At 39.2% G+C, this 21,224-nt stretch overlaps 1 protein-coding gene across 3 annotated transcripts in view; it reads right to left on the reverse strand.

Moving 5' to 3' along the window:
* LOC115793314 (SH3 and PX domain-containing protein 2A) overlaps positions 1 to 21,224 on the reverse strand; it is a 68,861-nt gene that overhangs the window by 15,559 nt on the left and 32,078 nt on the right. For all 3 annotated transcript variants that reach the window (XM_030748236.1, XM_030748239.1, XM_030748238.1), the window contains exons 6-7: positions 17,995 to 18,026; positions 7,823 to 7,951 (exon numbers count right to left, since the gene is read on the reverse strand). In XM_030748236.1, coding sequence (XP_030604096.1) covers positions 7,823 to 7,951; positions 17,995 to 18,026 — 161 coding nt within the window. The remainder of the gene's footprint in view (positions 1 to 7,822; positions 7,952 to 17,994; positions 18,027 to 21,224) is intronic.

Genomic DNA, 21,224 nt, shown 5'->3' on the forward strand with positions numbered 1-21,224 from the left:
GATTGAAGTGCAGACGTTCTGCTCAATTAACACAAGGAGTTTTACAAAACGTTAGCATCCGCCGTTTATAAATTATAGTCATTTTTAAACACACTTCCCCATTTTCATGTTTATTTTCATTTCTCAAAATTAATTGGACAACTGACTGACAAGCAATTTCATGGCTAGGTGAGGTCTGTTCCCTTCTCATTTCATGGCAAATGAAGCAGACATAAAAACTGAAGTTGATTCAAAGTGCTGAATTTGTAGTTTAGAGGTTTTTTTTGCTGTAATTTTAAATATGAGGCCTAAAGAGCTGTCAGTGGGTTGTCACAGCAGGTAGCACCAGATGTTTGATTTGGGTTTTACACCACCTTCCCGACACTACCCCAAAGGGAATTTGTGTCTCCATCTAGAACTGAACCACTGACCTTTTGCTTGACAAGCAAATGTTTAAACACTATGGAGTCACTAGAAGACAACTAAAGTACATGATGACAAAATTATTTACATGGTTAAGAAAAACAACTTTACAACATCTAAACAACTCAAGAGCAACCTCAAGGAGGTAAGCATATCAATATCAAAGTCTACAATCAAGAGACACTTTCATGAATATAAGTGCAGATGGTGTATTACAAGGTACAAACCACTGGTTACACTCAAGAACAAGAAGGTCAGAATAGACTTCATCAGGAAACATCTAAAAGAGCCTGCACATTTCTGAAAAAAAAAAAAAAAAAAACACAATCTTAGGACAGATGAAACTAAGATGAACTTGTACCAGAATGATGGGGAAAGTATAGCAAAGGGAAGAAACGGTTCACGATCTGAAGCATACCACATCATCTGTCAAACATGGTAGAGGCAGTACTATGCCATGGGCAAATATGGCTGCCAATGGAAGCAGGTCACCAATGTTTACTGCTTATGTGATGGTTGATGGAAGTAGCAGCATGAATTCTGAAGTGTACAGAATCAAATAAAATCAAAGAGCCAAAATGCTGCAAAAAAATTAACCGGACAGCAATTCACAGTGCAAATGGATAATAAACCAAAGCATACTGCAAAAAACAACTCACGAGCAAAGAAATGTGATGTTCTTCAATGGCCAAGTCAGTCACCTGAACCCAATAGGGTATGATTTTCAGTCACTGACTGCAAAGTATTAAAAACTACCCATATATTCAAAATTATGTTAGTTTGACCAATTACTTTTGAGACTCTGAAGATAGGGGACTGTGTATAAAATGGTGGTAATTCCTAAACAGTTTATGTACATTTTTTTATTAAGTCCCTTGAATTAAAGCACTTCAATCACATCTTGATTTTGTTTGATTTAAACTCCACCGTGGTGGTGTACAGAAACAAAATTACAAAACTCTATCTTTGTCCAGCAAGTTATGAATCTAACTGTAGCTTTACCTCTAAAAGTTACCTCTTCTGACTATGTGCAATCTCAAGTTTTATTTATTTATTTAAGTTTTGTTATTGGTACAATTTTTATTTCTATATTTCAGTTTTGATATGGATTAAATAAAGTAGAAATAACATTTTCATGAGTGTGTTTTAAAGGTTCTGGTAGTTGGATTTTTCTTACAGCTGGATGAAGCCAGCCATCGGTTTTCATTTTTAGCCACTATGCTATGCTAAGCTAACCTGATGCGGATTCTGAAAAGCGAATAAGTAAATATATTTCCAAAAAAAAGTCTTTTGACTATGAGCAACACATTCAAAAAAATCTAAGATGAAAACGATGACTCGATGCTTTAAGTTCAATTGTTTTGTAGAAATATAGAAATGCAAGATGAAAATAGCTAGGGGCATATTTCTGTATTATTTATGTAAACTTAGTCTCACTTAACCCGCAGTATATATTCTACCCCTTCTAGTGCAGATGCAGCTTGTAGTTACATAATAAGAACAGACAGTATTCCTTAGCTCTTTTTCTCTCATACAGTATCTGCCATCTGGAAACTCTATCAGTTTTAAGACCCATGCTTCATTTTTACTGTAATCAGCAACAGATTCGCAGCTGCAACAAAGTAACTAGATTTATGCAACATTGGTCTTTTCCTAAGGTACAGGAAAAACTCATAAAACAAAGCTACAATCTATGAATACAACCAATCAAGTCTGATTCTGTAGCATTGGCATGTTTAATACAGTGTGACTGCAACACTTAATGACCACTTACCCCACAAATTTATCATTAACTCAAGCAGGGTTGACTTAATTAAATTTGAAATACACACTGTTTTGTGCTGTGGAATAACTCCTCACAAAAGAGTTCGACCACATCTAGCATGAACATGTGAACCACAGACTCAGCAGCTTGAGTATTTTTTTTCATGGCCTGAAATGATGAGGAATGCAGGAGCTCAGCAGTCCTGCAGATACCCGACACCCATGTTGAGTATAGCAGGAGAAAACCCCATTCATTTCCAGCTTCTGTATTTATTAACAGTAGATCATGTATCAAAGCACAAGGGGAAAGGCAATCCAGCGCAATACACACACACTTCCAGTTTTCATAAAACACTGGATTTCAATTACCTCGGTGGCTCTGGTACAAGAAGTGGTGAGGGGAGGGCAAAAAAAAAAAAAAAAAGGCACAAAATGACTTTTAAGAGCTAATGCTGACCTAAGGAACAACCTTCACTCCCTCCCGGTCTCTGAAAGGATCCCCTCACAGTCTGAATGAAGCTGTAACCCACAGCTTGTGAGCTCTCTAGGCTCCACTGATTTGGAGACACAGCAGTCTTTGACTGCCTGAGACCCCACCCCTTAAAATGCTGGTTTAACTCAATGGTCAATTCTTGAGTGAGAGGGAGACATACCTTTTTGGCTCCAGACACTGATTTCTATACACTATTATTAGAACCATTACCTTTACTTAAGTACCATGATCGAGCCTGTTTTTCATCTCATATGCCTCTTTGACAAGATGCAAGTAACATTTCTAAAAATATAGGATACGGTTCATTTCTTAAGATGGCCATTTGTACATCCTTTGCTGGGTCGAAAGAATGTGAAGGATGGGGATTGCTCTGAGTGCATAATGTGTCTTCCATCTGCTGCTGCAACTTCGGCTTAAAAAAGACATTTAACAGTTGGCAAGTTTTCTGTATAATGTCTTTGGTGGTTCATTGACATGAATTATAGTGTTTTTCCTCTGTTACACAAGGAAACATGTTCCTGCTGAAACTGCACATACCAAATTGGGAAACTTGGAGTTTGAGGACTAGCAGCAGGTCAACACTGACCTTCCAGGAAAGGGGCAGTAAAAGAGTGAAGATGGTGTGTAATACTAAAAAGATAGAAACAACCAAACAAACAAAAGAAGCACCCAGTGTTCTCACGGCTAATAAAGTTAAGTAGAAAAATCATGACTTAGTAGCTGAATCTATGCAAAATGACAACAAATTATCAGATTTAATCACTAGCATAAATGTCATTAAAAGATTCAGAAAATCCAGGACATCTCTGAAAGAAAAAAGTCTGAAAACTAATTCTGCAGTTCTGCCCTGCATCCTAGATGGAAAACTTTAAAAGTAAAAACTCTACTATGCAAAGAAAAACAAGTAAAAATAAGATCCAGAAAGGCTGCTGGATTTTCAGGGCTCATTTAAGCATCCATGGTGATTCAGAAATGTTTTACAGCACATAGCATGAAAAATTTATACATCTATAAAGGGATCATTAACTCTAACTAGTGACTAACACAGACAGACAGCTAGAAAATGAGAAAGCACTGAAAATGGTTTTCAATGAAAACATTACAGAATTATGAAACAAAATACGTGGCCCTGACCCGCTGAGCAGATGAAATCCTAAATCAATTAATGATGAGAAATACTGTCAAAACTACTAATGATCTTCTCAGTGCCCAGTTCTAAGAGAGTTAGTTAAAGAAGAGATGATGAACACAGTCAGCAACATCCCCTTGTGCCAATGTTAAAAAAAAACTCCCAGTTTCAATATTAGATGTGTTGACTTTGTACAGTTTATTAAATAAGCATAATTCTACCATAGTTCCAGGTAGTCAAGATCTCTAAAGCATTATTAATAGTTATGACAAAACACCATTTGGAGCTATAGAGTAAAGTCAATTGTTACTCTAAAAGGTTGTATAATAAGCTCCCTTTGCAAGATATAGTAAATGTAAAGACTTATAAGCATAGAGGAAAAAATATATTGTGGATTGGAAGATTTAAAGACTTAGAGTTTACTACCTCAACCAAGATTCTCTCAGTTTGCATTGTGCATGACAGATAGGAGCCTACAGCCATGCTAGAAGTACGCGAGTCGGAGTGTTAAAATGGCACTAACATGATTTTCAGCAAGTTCAAAGCTTCCTATGTTTATTGTATTGTTGTAGCATTTTAGCCTGATACTGACTGCTAATGCAAACCTGAGGTTCTTGGAAAAGCCATTTTGCAGGTGTTTGGTCATAAAGCAAAAATCTGTACATTTGGCATTTTATATTTTTACAGATTGCTTTCTATTTTCTTGAGTCAACTCCAGATAAAGGATTTTCAGCCCATCTGAACACTCTCTGGTGAGGTTTACACTGAGATCAGCTTGCTTCCAGGCTAAAGACAGGAAGGACAGACATTATTGTCTTAATAAATTTTTTCCATGTGAAGGTTGAGCAGACATCCTGCACATCCATCATGCCATGCTGAGGGCCAGGCTTGTTCAATCTGCCTATAGCCTCTGTGGGCTTTCAGTCAAGCCACCAAACACCACTTGGAGGAATACCTGTCACCTTCCAGCTTCTCTATGAAGCTTTATCAAAGCTTAAATTATTCTTCCTTATGAACCCAAAAACTGATTTTTTCTATTACAGTCTTGTTATGGTAAGTCATAGTTAATTCTTTTTCTGAAATTCCACTAACTCCACCCTGCCTATGTAAGCTGGGTGGAGCAGCAGAGACACAAACTGTATGTAGGTGATGCCAGGGGGTCTTTGGGGAGATGGAAGGACTGATGTTGTAAGTCAGCCTTTTCACAACAGACATTCCTGGAGTTCATTTTGCAAACTGTAATTCATGGAGGCTGAGATGTTAAACCCTGACAGTATCCACATAGACATTTTCAACACAGCACTGAAGATAATATGCTTACCACAATAATTATGACATTTCCAGAAGCATCTGCAAATTATTTTTCCTTTCCTATGTCTTCCATTAAAAGGCAAAATTTAAACCACTGAACACAGAGCAACTGAACTGACCAACAAGCCTGCTAGCTTAGCTTCGGTTAACATCTCTCCAATATAGTGTAAACTGAGGAGGCATCCTGGAGGATCCATTAAGCCATTATAATGAACCAGCTTCTCTGAACCACTAACTTTGGCAGGAAATTGCTTTTTCCATTTTCTCCCCGAGTTTCTCTCTGCACTACTCTCTTCTCCTGAGCCAGCATCTCCCCCTGGCAAACTCTCATAAAAGAGACAAATAAAATAGCTGCAGAAGGAGTGAGGACAAAACAATAATTAAAAAAAAAATGCATATTAAAACAAATTATTCCAGCACATTAAACTATAACATTTTCCTAATGCTCAATGGTTAAAAGCTTTTATTTTCATGCATGTGTTAAATAGTACAGAACTGAATCCTTGGGCTACCTTGTTAATTTACTATACACTGCACCTACTTCAAAACCTAAGAAACAGCCGTCAGAATAAACTACTGTACCAACTGAAACAACAACCACAACACAAACTATATCATCAAGCCAGGGCAACGGAAAATACTTGCTCGGCTTGGGACAGCAGGCTGGAAAAGTGGAGAAAGCTGAGCTCGCTTATAGGTCTGACCTAGATTCAGTGCCCCGTCAAAGGCATATATTATCTAATCCAAGGTAAGGGAAAGTCGATAACTTCACTGGGCAGCAGTCACAGCCAATGTCTATGGTGCAGTAGCTTTAACAGCAGGACTTCTGTTGAAGTTATTGGGTGAATGGCAGAAATAATAAAAAGAAACTATAGCTTTTCATTTCTAGATCTGTCTCTGTTATATGTTCATACTCTCACACCTTCAGATACACAATGCTGATACATAAGTAAATGGTAAAATGACAGAATACAGATATTTTATCCTCAATGCATCCAAGACTCTGCAGGGGGACTCATGCTGCTTTAAATCTGCCCAGACTGAAAATCCATACAACCCTTTTATCATAACAAATACAGCAGACACTTTTAGCACCTCTAACTCAGCAAATTCACTACATCACCCTGTAATACACAGATCAATCTGTCAGAAACCATTAAAGGGTTTGTACTTATCCAGCATGGGAATGAATGCTAAATCAAATGAGCTCTGAAATCTTCTTAGCACAAACCTGGTCTTGTTAGTACTGGCAAAGGGACACAGAGTGATGTCACCCAGCCAAATGGAGCAAATTTAGCCAGCTTCCATCGCAAAAGGTGTTGAGATTTCAGCTAAATGCTAGCTGTGCTGCTGGAAACAGTCTCCACAGCAAACTGTACCAAAACTTACTTCTCTGTGGAAGTGTCAGTGTACAATAAAACTGTCAAATAGCCTTCAGATGTGTTTTAAAAAGCCTGCCATCTACTATTTTGCTTTCTAGAAACTCATAAGAAATCAATCTAACCAGAGATGAATGAATGAGCTGAAGTGAAAGTGGCAGCAAAATATAGCCTGCTTCAGAGATGAGAGGGATTCAAAGCAATAATAACATGAAACAAAGTTAGAGCAATAACACGAAAACCTGGAAATCATAAATCTGCAATGTGCATGAGTTTCACACAGATCAACAGCGCACAGTGGTCAGCTGAAAGACAAAAGTCAAGGGGCCCATACTTAAAAGCACAGGATCATATAGCTCAAATTCATTGACAAAAGCACTCGTTTAACGCCCCCAATAAAAGGACTTCAAGGTGTTGGAATACCCGCCTCACCATGACTCCCCATTGGGTTAAAATCCTACTGAAGCAGGGAGTGAAAACAAATACATGAACCCAAAGGCAGGGCACGTGATACTTCAAAGTGATGCTACTCTGTGGACCTTTTTCCTTAAGGCCAGTTTGGCAATCACACCCATAATGAAACCCAAGTCCAGCTGCCTTCCCTGTTTCCTTCTCCATCTCTCTTGTGCCATCCTCCCTCTGAAGAACACATGAGTCTGATTACTGTTTTACTGTCTCAGCACACCATTAAAGCTGTTATTCAAGGATTATCCTGTAATACTCCCAGGACCTTTTTATTGTGAGTGGAAGAAGACATCAGTAAGGCCTAAATGCAGTACATAATTTCTACATTTGAAATGCATTAAAATGAGAACTTCATTACATGTTGTCTTAAACAGATTTCATAAATATAAAAGCATATTGGCATTAAAGATTCAATATTGTCATATTAAATTACATATACCCTAAAATGTCATTTTGGCCCTGTCTACTAGCTCTTCCAAGAGGTTAAACAGCTGACTAAGGACTCTCTGCAGCTGGCATTTGTAAATCCGGCATGTCTTGCTGGCTTTCCATTAAAGTGAGGTGGAATAATTAATATGAGTCTGGAAGACATTCCTCTTGCTAGAGGCAACATTCTGGCCTTCAGCCTAAACCAACAGTGGGAAAAAACAGGGCTGACTGCAGGCCAAAGCGAGCCTCCAGATGGGGCTGAGCAACAGCTAGTGAGCTTTGGACAAAGAAGGTGAAAGAGTTGAGAGGGGGAAAAGGGCAGAGGGTTTGAGGAACTATATGACTGAATACTGAATGAGTCTGTTTTTGTCTGGCATACACATACCATGCACACTTTTTTTTTTTCCTTGCTCAACATTTACTTATTGTGTATCTGTTTTGATTACTCACCACTCTCACTCTTTTCAATGACGTCGACCACCTCGCCTGCTTGAAGACTGATTTCTGCAGGCTCTTGTTTCTCATAATTGGCCACCACCACATACTGCTCCAGGAGCATGGGGTCCGAAGCATCCAGACCTGGGGTTGATGGAAAAAAACATGCTGTCAGCCAGCTGCCAGCCATAGGTCCACGAGAACGACTGCTGGGCACCCGTTGTGCCATAGGCCACTTTGTTTGTAGAGCTTAGCCAATCACAATATTCATGAGGTTCAGTGCATCTTCCCCAGAGTCTAGCCATAGAGCTGCATGTCCCTCCAGCCCAACATCAGGGGCAAAGGAGATGGTTTAAATCTAGAAAAAAAGAACCTCCCACCCAAAAATATACAATCAAACATTCAAGTGCCGAAAATCCATTCTGTTTCACCGAAGGGACCGTGTCCGTATTGTCCAACAAAGCTGACTGCCAGTCAGCAGATACACATAGACACATGAACACAGTGGAAAGAGAAGCAACAATGGGACAGCGAGAGGAGGTGTAGAAGTGACAGAAAAGTGAGCGAAAGCCAGCTGAGGACAGGACAGTAGAGCAGGAGAAAGAAATGGTTTCCCTTGGAAAATAAACCATCTGCTAAAAAGCCTCCTTCTCCTCAGTTGGGGCTGGAACTGAAGGAAGAGTAGGGGGGTTGTGTACGCCAATCATAAGAGTCGGCATAAGGGGCCTTAAATAGAACCAGATGAAGGGGCTGGAGCTGTGCTCAGAGGGATGGACCTCTGTCTCTTGAAACACTAGAGCTCTGACTACAGCGTGCAGCCCAGCCAATGGAAATCTTCCTCTTTGTACTTAACAGAGTTAACCATATAAGCACCAGCAGTGACTTAGATTTCTTTACTTAGTTTGCACTCGCTTTCCTAACTGGAATGACATCTCACCAGATTTTGGTTCATTAACTAATACCAGTACAGCCTTCTCAAGTAGTAAACATGTGTTTCCATTTAACTGAAGCATTTAAAAGATTGTATAGTGTCCCGTACGTAACCAACATCTACAACATTTTTTGGTTCCCGCTTTACATAACTGAGTCCAGCTGAACCCTTAATCATGAAAAATCCCTGAAACAAGCATCACTGAATGGACTAAAGCAGATCTAACAACTGTCAGCTGTAATGCAGTCCCAGACCAGCTGACATTCAGCTCACACATTAACAAGAGCTTCCGTTGACCACCGAGCTCAAAGCTGCAGACAGGAGGAGCTTCTGTGTGCACACTTTAGATTATATCTGTTTACCCTATTACTGATGCTAGAGCAGATGTGTACTTTTATGGTGCTTTTAAATATCAACAAAATACCTACAAACTTCCTGGAAATCCTAATCTCCTCATGTTCCAACTTTTAACTAACTGCCATCAGTTTACTGTAAGGTTAGTTTAAATTTTTTGATCCAAATAACCAACAAGAATTTCCTGTAAATTAATGACAAGTAGAAAAAAGCCAAGCACGTACAAATAAAAACCCGTTTAAAATGGGCGTAATCTCAATTCCTGGAAAGAGCAACCTGCTTTTTCTCCTGATGATGGAGAATAAGAAAAGTTTGGTCCGATAAATGGAAGATTTGAGCCTGAGATAAGGAATGATTGAGAAGGTTTGGATTCAGCTGCCGTTTCTCTAAAGAGCTCAGAGCTACAGTCCCTCAGACTAGAGATGAACGTTTCTCTAAATCTGGATAATATTTCACATTCAATTCAGGAACTGCACTTGAAATGTCAAGGAGCTAATAACTCACCAAGATGAACTCAGCACCATTAGCATCTCACATGTTGAAACTGCCAAAACGTCTGACACTGGATTACTGTGGTTGGGCTGCGGTTTATGAAGCTTCACGTTATTTATGCAAGATGTTTTGTCGGACCGCAAAGTTGGGTGCAGAAACAATTGAAGAAATATTATATAAATGTTGCCTTTTTAGTTTTTACTGTATAATATGACAGCAGTTACATTGTTACAGCAAGCAGAGTTATTTATTTTGACATCAGTAATTGAAATGTGTTGTTAAATGGTTTGTTTTAACTCACAGGTCAATTAACCCTCAATGAAGACATGTGATGAATTACTGAGCAACTAAGCAACTTTCAGTCATTAATTTTACCTGTATTTATGGAATATCTGCAGCTATATATGTTTGATATCATGATTCATATCTGACAAATATAATCTTTTTAGGCTGGAGAGAATGTTAAGATATGGGGAAAAACATAAAAATAAACTTTCCAGGCATCACCCCTGTACCTGGTCTACCTAGAAGTACCTTTATTAAGTGTATTTTAAACTAACTTTTCTAAATAACAGCCCTTATTCTGCTGATGTGTCTCCTCAATGCTGGCCATAAAATAAAACACTGACCTGGAGATTGTTTTATCAAAGAAAAAGAAAACAGAAACCACATCTGCAAAACAAAGTAATTTCAAGACAGATGAAAATACTCGGCAGGAAGGTCATGATCTCATAAAACTCCATGTCAAAAGATGTAAATGTAACCTTCTTTAACACAAAATTAGCAGCTGCTGGGAGAGAAGAGTGAATATGTGACCTGAGCAGAGTGAATAAAGACTCTGTCAGCAAAGTCAACAGGCCTGAAAAACAAAAGCTAATATTTCAGCCTCTTTCAGGAAATGAAATGTTTTGCAACAGCAGGAAGACAGAACAAGGAGAACATGCGTGTGGAAAAAAATGAGGTAAATCAGACTTGAACAGGATAAGTCTAATTTCAAAAGAACAGTGTATAAAATGAGATTTATACAAACTGTGTACAAAACAATCATCTCGAGGCTTCAAAACAAGAGTTGGAAACCAATGGGTGACATCACAATGGCTGTTGTTACACTGTTTACGCACATATTCAGCCAAGTTTAACATAAAAACGTTGACTTACTGACTATTTTTAAGTCAGCCTAATTCCAGAGGTAAATGAAAAGGGATTCATATAAACTAACAAAAATTAAACTAGAAAAATATTTATCAGCATAAACAAAGTAAGGCGACTCACAACTCTATAATTTTTTTAGTTTAGTTAACTTATTCAGGAGTTACAATTGAGGGGGTGTGTCTGATTTTTTATTTATTTTTTTTGAGTACAGCTGTTGTAAAATCTATGTGAGCTTTATGTGTTTTCTTGTGTGTACTGCATGACCAGTGAAGACCAAAAGTATTTATGAGCTTTGAAAAATATTTTCTTCTTGGCTTCCATCAGATACCAGCCACTCTCTGTGTTTATCTCTCCTCGCTCAGATTTATACATGTGCTTCCTGCTCCCACCCTTGCACTCCCAAATGTCCAAACCCTCAACTCCACCCCCACTCTCCCGTCATCAGCTCCATCCAAGGATGATGACAGTTGGGAACTTTGCAATAATTCATCACCAACAGGAGGAAGCCAGAGAGTCTAGTCTACTCATTTTTTTTTTAATATTTCCTTTATAAGATACTTTTTCAGGATCAGGCTTTTTGGTTGATAGCATAGTTGGCACTGACCCTTATATTTTAGTGCCGCATTTTTAACCCTGGGGTATCTTTTTAAGAGCAGAACTGGGTTGAGAAGAGTAAAATTTGGCAAAGTGCAGTGCCTTTGTTTGGCTCATCAGCAGCAGATGTGCAGCTGGATTAGAAAGGGACACAGAACTGCTGTTCAATGTAGTACAGATGTACTCATGTCATTGAATCAGTATGTGGCCCTGAGGGAAAAGAGGCAGACCAGAAATAAATAGTACAGAAACATTCACCCAAATCATCTCACAGTTAGACAGCCTTCACATTACAGTTAGAAACTGCTGAATATCTTCATCATATTCACTTTGTTTGCTGATTTTCTCAGTATAGTACAGGTCTGTGGTATAAAACTTAGATTTCATGCTCCACTGGGTAAACATTGAAAGTCACGGTATGTTTGCATTTGCTACATGGGTTTCTGCTTTCAAAGAAATTTAATAAAATAAAAACTGCAGAGCTGATAACTGGAAGAATTCAAACATCAAATTCTTTTCAGTTAGCTTCCTCGCTCTCTGCTTTCTGGCCTGGTTTTGGCACAAAGCTGCATTTCTTGAAAAACAAGTGCACAACCAACTGCTGATCAGTGGAAAACATGAAATCACTGCCAGGCTGTGTATCATGTGATCCACATCTTTGTGCACATACGCATGATAACAACAAAACAGGGACACACTCATAAAAACAATGCTGCACAGCACTACTAGAGGTATTGTAAGACAAGCCACAGTGCACCTTTAACTTCGCTGAATGTTGCTGATACAGAGCGTGTCCAAAAAAATAAAATAAAATAAAAAGACTGGAATCAGAGTCAAACTGCTAATTTAATGAGTGAGACTCCTCCACGTCATCAGGTTTTCCAGCAGAAACTCTGACGCCTCCACCACTGAACAACCAACGTGAAGAAAAACCAACATAATGGATCCCCTGGCTTTACTCACACCAAATCTCAATAAGAAATATACATTTCGTGGTATTTTTCTGTTTCTGTTTTGAACAAGAAGCTGGGCCTACACTGTCACTAATAATCACTTATCGGAAACAGAGCGGACAGTACCGGATCTGTTCTGTGCCGCAGGGGGCAGAGCTTAAAAACAGCTGGCGTTCAGGAGAGACTGAAAAAATTTCTATACAAAACCCATAGATTTATATATGACATTAACTATTATACAACAACAACTAATAAAAAACTTTAACGCACAAATTCTTTCAGGTACTGTCAGACTCGTGATTGTACGGGACTCAACAAAAAGCTCCAGTATTCAATAGCTTGTCATTGACAGGGAAGTTGCTGAAACAGCGTACGGCTGTTAAAGTGATTTGGAAGTGCTCATTTGCCTTAATGATTTCCCATGCCAGTTTAAAAATCGCATCCATCTGCAAACACAAATAAACACAGGGGCCTCTTGACCCACCCACCATCTGACTCGCTAACAGATTCCTCCCAACACGCATGCAAACACCCGTGCATACTCACATGTAGCATGCAAACTCCTTCTCAGACACAATTTCATCCACACAAATGCACCCTGTAGGTCCTGAGAGACCTGCAGCTCAAATAAAGACAGCAAGTCTGCACACATTAACACACTCACTGGGCCTTTGAGCAGCACTGACATGGTTTCCACTTGCCACGTAAACCTCCTCTCCTCTCCAGCTGCTTTTCACATGCACTACACCCCCGAGCGCTCCATTTCTTTCTCTCTCCTACTCAATTTCTAACTGTCTTCTGGTCAGCCAACACTCTTTCTGAATGCACATAAATACAAAATCTTTGAAGTGCCTGAAGTTCGGCATCCTATAAGGCACAGTAAGTAGCAGCTGATCCTGTATCCTTTAGGGGTTCACTTCTGACAGCATGTCTCTTCATCTAACAGTGATTCATGCTGACAAGCTGAGTATCAGCAGTCAATCCTGACAAATCTATTATATGCTAAGAAAAAAAAAAAAATGTGGCATGTCTTGAATCTTTGAATCTCGTGTAGATAGTGGCCGGGCTATGACGCAGAATCGATCGCTGCTTCGATCTAACAGGGCTCCAGAAGTGTGAGTCACAAACAAGAAATGAGATGTGGGTCTAAATTTTACTGAAAACACATGACAGATGAAATCCCCAGTTTATATAACACAATTTCCGTTCAGTACACTTCCTTTCACTACTCTCCATCAAGAATCAGCTCTACAAAAAAAAAAAAAAGGAAAAAACAAATCACCACGCAGTGGTAACAAGAATGATGACAGTATTGTCATGAAGCCAAAGATGATAACAAAACCAAAAGTGAGTGATCATCTGTGAGTGTGACGTTCCTCTGTTTTCTTGTTCTTTTCAGGTAAAGAGTTCCAAATCAAACCTCTAATCGCTCGCAGTTTTGTGGTGAAGGGTTGCATTCTCTGTTTTAAGGCAGGGGATCAGTAAACCCTTAAGGGAAACCTGCACCATGTAATTATGGAATACATAAGCTGCAGCTACAGCAGAAATTCACCACAGACTCATTACACTTTATCTGCTGCCCTGCTTTAAAAGAGAAATATCAATCTCTAACCACTAACGTCCAGCATGGGGACGATAGTGGAGGTTTCAAGATCAAGTATGGGGAGCTTAAACAGTGTGTGCTGTGGACTGAATCTCAAAGGAAAATCATCATAAGCACCAGATATAAAGTGTATTATTATTGTTTTCACTAGCAGATGGACTTAAACCAATTTAATTATTTTAAATATGAGCAAATACATGCATACTATAAAGACTGCACAACAGATACAATTTATATCAAACCAAATTATTTTGTGCCTGTGCACTCAAAAGACAGGCACTATAGTTTCCAGGCAACTGATATGAATATAACTGGAAGCCAATCTAATATCTTGCACAGGCTGAATGTAGGCAACACACACACAGCTGAAATAAGACAATTTTTTTCCATTTCAGTATGTACAGATGCAGCCACTTAAAACAGACGGCTGGTCCGTGACGCTACCTTGGCGCGTCCGCGGCTGATCCTTGGCCGTAATGAGATCCCCCGCTTGTGAGCAATGTGTCCACGAGTGGTAACGCCCCAAAGCAGCATTTAGGAAAACTGGTGGTAATGTCTTGTGTCTCCACTAGGAGCAGCAGTAATAATGGAAGCACATTCATTTACAGCCTGCCATACCATCCATACATTTTAAATCTAACATAATCACAATGTTGAAGCTTTCTGTGAAACACTGACACAGATATTTGCTTGAAGCCAATAAAGTAGAGGATGTGCACACCAAACAAGCTACTTGGCTTGATGGTTATTGCTGACTAATGAACCTGAAAGCTTAAAATGATTATTTAACCTCACTGCTAATGTCCATCCATCCATCCATCCATTCGCTTCCGCTTATCCTCACTGCTAATGTTTTTAAACAAAAAGTAAATTTGAAATTTAAACGTGAATTGATTATTTTTGGGTCCTGTCAGTGAACGGCGTATTTAGCTGTGATGCGACAGATTGCAGTGGGATAGCGCAACAATGCTATATGTGCTGTGTACTCTGCTCTAAAGAAATATGGCAGAAATATGTGGTGCTCTGTTTTAAACATTTAGGGTGAAAACCTACTTTAGGGGAGGGACCCAAAGATTTGGCCCTTACAGCTACAGGGAATAATCCCGTGCCCTAACGCGCCGGCTCTCCGAATAAATTATCACAGCGGCAACGATGCAGCCATGCTGGCTTATTTTCAGCATTATTTGATGCACTGAGGTGTCTGTCGCTTAACTGAGTTTTTCTCCTCTGCGATTCCATGTGAATACTCTGCTCCACTGTGAAAGCGACCAAATGCAACAACAGGCACATGTTCCGCAAAAGTATCCAGCCGAATACTGCAGTATTTATTTATTTATAGGTGCAAAAACTGCGTATGATGACAGGTAGGAAAGAGTTAACACATTATTATTCAGTCTGGTTTTTGGATTTAATGACAATGGAAACAGCTCTCCCAGGCCCCACAAACAAGGAATTTCAATGCCAACCACAGACATCCCTCTATAGTATTTTTTAATCGCAGTCTGTGTGATTATAACTTAAGATGCAGGAACCTTCTGATGCCTATCCTGGCTTTCTTAAGACTGACAATAAATAAATAAATAAGCACATTAATAACATGATTTATAAAAGGTTTCACAGATGTCCTATCACCAGTTTTATAAATAATTTTTGGACTGTATAATTTTAAAATGCAATAAACTGCCTGGCACAAACCACTCTGTGTTATTGTTTAAATATAAATTGTGCACTCTGAAAGCGGCACTCCAAAAAAAAAAAAAGGGTCTGCACCTTTGGTTAAATAAATGAATACTGCATATCTGTAGCTACAGCAGTGGTTCTCAAATCCAGGCCTCGTGGCCTGGTGTCCTGCAGCTTTTAGATGTGTCCCTGATCAAACACACCTGAATCAAATGGCTGAATTACCTCCTCAGTATGCAGTCAAGTTCTCCAGAGTCCTGCTAATGGCTTCTATATTTGACTCAGGTGTGTTGAAGCAGAGACACATCTAAAACCTGCAGGACACCGGGCCACGAGGCCTGGATTTGAGAACCACTGAGCTACAGTAATTTGAAGGGCAAAAATTACCTTTGAAGACAGGTAAGAGAGCGTAGACCAGGGGTATTCAACTCCAGGCCTCGAGAGCCAGTGTCCTGCAAGTTTTTGATGTGTCCCTGATCCAACACACCTGAATCAAATGGCCGAATTACTTCCTCAGTATGCAGTCAAATTCTCCAGAATCCTGCTAATGACTTCCATATTTGACTCAGGTGTGTTGAAGCAGAGACACATCTAAAACCTGCAGGACACCGGCTCTCGAGGCCTGGAGTTGAATACCCCTGGCGTAGACTATCATCAGTACTACAGCGGATTCTTCTGTGGCAGGTTAGGAGCTTCACACACATTATTAACTTGGGGCAATAGACAGCATGGACTCTACTCAGGAGAAATTGTCGGTTTCATCAGCAAAAAATAAATATCAAGTTGGAAAACCTTAAATTTATGGAATTCACACAGTTTTATTGGTTGTTTTCTAATGTCCCATTTTCTGGAAGGCACCACGAGGTTTGCTGCCTCAGTCACATTTACAAAGACCTTTTCCCTGCCCCCACGTAGCAGCTTTCTGTAATTTCTTTAAGTATTCCTCAGGAATAGTTCTCCAGGCTTCTTGAAGGACATTCAAAGCTTTTCTTTGGATGTCAGCTGCCTTTTGTTCTGTTCTCTGTCAAGATGAACCCACAGTTCAGTAATGTAGAAGTGATTGTGAAGACTGATTGTGACTGTGTGTTCCATTGTGTGTTTTATTTTGTATTTCAGCAGGAGAAAAATATTTAAGCATAAAACCTATAAAATTATTTGAAAATATACAAGTCAAAGTTTTTGTGAAGAAAGCGGCATCTTTTGGCGACACTTTTGGCTGTGTTTATAGTGGAAAGATCCGCCACCAGAGAAGTAGGGGGACTCCCAGCGGCTGGTAACTGGCTGACAGCCGGCTGACAGCCGTGGGAGTGGCCATTTCAAGTGGCTGTTTCTGTAGCTGGTATTTACTTTTACATAAAGCCTCAATACCGTGAAACACATAATGAAATTAGGCTGGGGTCTTATTTCGTATGGTGACAATTCCAGTACAGCTTTTCCTCAGAGTGGATCACCCACAGAAAATTAACTTCCTAGGAACTCTCATAGCCCAACTATGCTGTACATAACTGTGGCAGACTGCAGGAAGGGATGGCCGCAGCAACTTTACATCTGATTGCAGGACTAACGTGTAATTTAGTAATGCATGCGGGCATTCTGAGACTGCGAGCACGCAAGTGGATGCACACAAATACACAAGAATTGCACAGCTGTTCACTAAACCCCTCTCATGCTTTTCCTGCAGCCTCCTACGCTCATATCCCTGTGCTCAGCTGAGTCACTCAGCATTCTCACACAAATAATTATGCAACAGCCCATTCTGGCAGTGCAAATACAGAGGCACAGACAGGTGGTCTCTCCCACATAACACCGTTTTCCTAAGCATTTAATAATACTACAGGAGTGTTATGGCACCAGTGTCATTCTCACAGTATAACACTCGTGACAGTTTGAAAAAATAAATAAATAAAAAAAATCTGTACAGCACAACCAGAAATGTTCGTAATCCAATTTAGGGTTGCAGCAAACAGTTATCTTCATAACTAATTCATCTGCAGATTATTTTCTTGATTAATTGCTTACGCTGCTGGAACAAAAAGAGAGATTCAAATGACTTGTTTTGTCTGCATGGAGGCCAAAAACCAAATATATTCAATTTACTCTAATATTGGAGAGTGAAAAGCTACAAATTCTCTCATTTCAGAAGCTGAAATAAAAAGAAAATAGTTTACATTTTTATCAAAACTGAAAGCATTAATATATATTTGATGATACATTTTCATTTTTATAATCTTACTGTGTAATTGCATAATTCTTCCCCTCAAACCCCCACCAGAGAGATTTTTTTCATTATCAACAAACACTGACCTCATTTTCAAGGCTCAACTTTGATAGGTAGAATTGCCGGACTTCCCTTTTTTAAAGTTCATGCAGTACAAGTGTTTTAAAATCCACGAACAGTAAAAAAGTAAAAGTAAAAACATTTTCTTACCTGATTTGCGTTTGCCAGAGCCTCCACAGTCTCTGCAAAGGAAACAACACCAGAGCAACATGGTCAGAATGAGTGTGAATGCAAGAAAGGTCAGAGCATTTATATGGGGTTACAGTTGAATCTGTGCCTGGGACCATCCAAATGCAGTTGGCACACAAGTACCAGCCAAACCCTCGCTGAGAATGCACGAAGAACTTGACCCACAAGCAGTGGGAGGGAGACAGGGTGGGATACGTACGGGTGAGTCCCACATTAAGTATGTCAAGGCCAGTAACAAAGCAACCCATCAGCTCTTTTAGCCAGTGTGTGTATATTTCTGTTCAAATGGTAGATATGGTGTACATGAGGAGGATGCAGCTGCCTCTATTTAACAGAACAGCATTTATTGACTTTAGAACAGTATCATATCCCCCTTTAAGTCCCATTCATCTTAAGATGTGAAAGCGCCTTTCTGTTCCAAAGCCTGAACTGTACCGTAGAAAAAACACTGAAAGGAAGAGAGTTAGTGTCAATGAACCTGCTCTGTGCTTTGACGCTCATTAAGGTCACAGAGCAGCAACTATCCCTTCACTGCACCCACGCTTACTGTGCTTCTTAAAATACTGAGCTTAATCAGCAGACATGGGAGATTTAGGTTTATTTCTTACAAATACTACACGCAGTTTAAATGCATGTAACACAAGGTAATGCGAGTTGATAAAACACATGCATACAATGTACCAAGCTGCATATGGCAGCAATAAAAGTTTTCTGTTTGTTTAATTTACCTTGACACAAAGTTTTGTTTTGTTTTTTTCTAAATGCAGCGCTTGTGTTGTTGAATTGGTTAAGATGTTTTCCTGATTCACTTGTGGTTTGTCTATTTGCATGTGTTTTTTTTTTTGTGTTTTTTTTTCAAAATGCAAAGTGCTGACATCTCAAGGCCACCTCGTATTACACTAGAACAGATCATTTGCCTAATTTCCAATTGTTGTACAATTCAGCCCTTTTGTAGAGTGACAATTTGTCATTTAGAGACAGGCAATGAATAAATGATGAATAGTTATTAATTAATTCATTACAGTGTTGTTGATTCAATTTGAGTGCTCATGCTTCATTAATTGCAATGAAGGCACAGAAATGATGGTGCTTCACATAATTACTCCATTCAGTTTGATGGGAATTTGTTTATAAAGTTGAAATGCATAAACATGTCAGACCAGACCATTTTAGGAAGTGTGGGCTGAGTGTACGTCCTGGTTTAGTTAACTTGCAAAGAGAAAACACTGAGTAGAAACTGAGTTTTGACACAGATGGGAACAGACACCTGGCTCTCCGGAGAGGCCAGCAGCAGGACTGGAGCCACAGCCAGTTATGGATATGAGCACATGTTTGGATAAACCCTGCCCAACATTTGCCAGGTTACAGTCTGTTCATCAATACTCAGTGTTTCATTGATTCAAGTTAACAAAAAAAACAAAAAAAACTGCAATTTTCAAAGTAGATTATTTTACACTGCTGTACAAATAAGCTGTTTCACATTTGTTTTACTTCTAGATAATGAAAGCAATGTAAAAAAAATTATTTCTGATAAAATAATATTGGCACAAGGTTTCCCTTTTTCCCCTATGAATGAGCAAAGTCAATATCATGAGACCATTCTAAGCATGAATAGCTTATAGATTGATAAGAAGATTAAATAATACACTAACTAAACTGACAATGAAACAAAAAGACAGTGAACTGACCTGTGACAGAGTAAGAAAAATGTTTTACCGCATCATCAATCAACCATCAATCATTCGTGATGTAGAATAACAACTGCAACCATTTCTGTCCATCATATCATATATGATGGACAGAAAAAGCAATAAACTTAAACATTTGTGCCAAACCAACATAAACAGAGCTGTGGATTAAAAACATGCACAGTCCAAACAGATGATGCACAAAGTAACACAGGAGATTACTTACTCCAACTTTAATAGAAGAAACTTCAAAATACTTTTTTTTTTTTTTAAGTATTTCGTTAAAAACAACACACTTAAGATTTACAGAGAATGGTCACAAAAAGAGAAAATATCCAGTGAGCAGCAGTGGATGAAAATCCCTTGTTGATGTCAGAGGTCAGAGGAGAATAGCCATGCTGCTTTGAGTTCACAGGAAGACAACAGTAACTCAAATAAACACTCACTGCAACCAGGGTATGCAGAAGAGCATCTCTGAATGCACAACATGGAAAAACTTAAAGAAAAAAAAAAAAAAAAAGCACACAGTGTGCAACTACTGTCAGCTAAGAACAGGAAACCGAGGGTACAATTGACAGTGGCTCACCAAAATTGGACAACAGAAATAGGAATAATTTGCCTGGTCTGATGAAGCTTTTTTTCTTGATTTAGGGTCAGAATTTGGCATAACAACACAAAAGCATGGATCCATCCTGCCAAAATATGTTAAGTAGTTTGTCATATATGATGATCTGTTTTTATATTTGCCAGAATCTGCTTGGGTGGAGATAAAACTGAGGGATGGTGGGGAAGAAAAATGGAGATAAAGTAGATGCTTGACATGCCCTGCTTGCTTGTGACCCGTAGCACAGAGGTGGAGTAATATCCCTCCCAAGAGGAGACTGAGCACACAGCTCTGGCTTTGTGCACTCTCCTCTTATCACCAGTAAAATCTAATAGATGAGGGGAAGGCAAGGGGAGCGAAAATATGTCCAAACGCTGTTAAATGTTTAAGACTCTGTTAATGTGTATTTAGAAATGAATCTTAACCTTCAGTTGGCAAAAGGAGTGAAACAAACTGAAAAACAAGACTTTTTAATTCATACATTTTTAGTTTTGTCATCTAGACCAGGAGGCACACATACAGTACAGGACACGTGCACAAGGTCTGAACACATCATTAAAAAAAAAACATCAAACTTGTGAGAATCCATCTTAAGCTTGAGTTGAGAGTAACCATCTGTTTGCACATAACTGCAGCTCACTCTTTGTAGGTGGGCCTATTACAAAAGGAATGTGTCTGATATTAGTCCTTTTCTCACATTTTTCATCCAAGCCAGAGGACTGAGGTATCTGCCTTGCTTCAGTACACAGACATTTCTGCATGACCTCAGATTAACCTCTGCAGGAGTAACCTCCAGCTCCAGAGTCAATGGGTCGACGTCACTGAACGGCAATCCATTATGATAGGGTTGTGATTTGCACACAGAAAGGGTGTAGTAAGAGACTCTGCGTGCACGTCAT

This window comes from Archocentrus centrarchus, chromosome 15 (assembly GCF_007364275.1).
Source record: "Archocentrus centrarchus isolate MPI-CPG fArcCen1 chromosome 15, fArcCen1, whole genome shotgun sequence".
Classification (NCBI taxonomy): domain Eukaryota; kingdom Metazoa; phylum Chordata; class Actinopteri; order Cichliformes; family Cichlidae; genus Archocentrus; species Archocentrus centrarchus.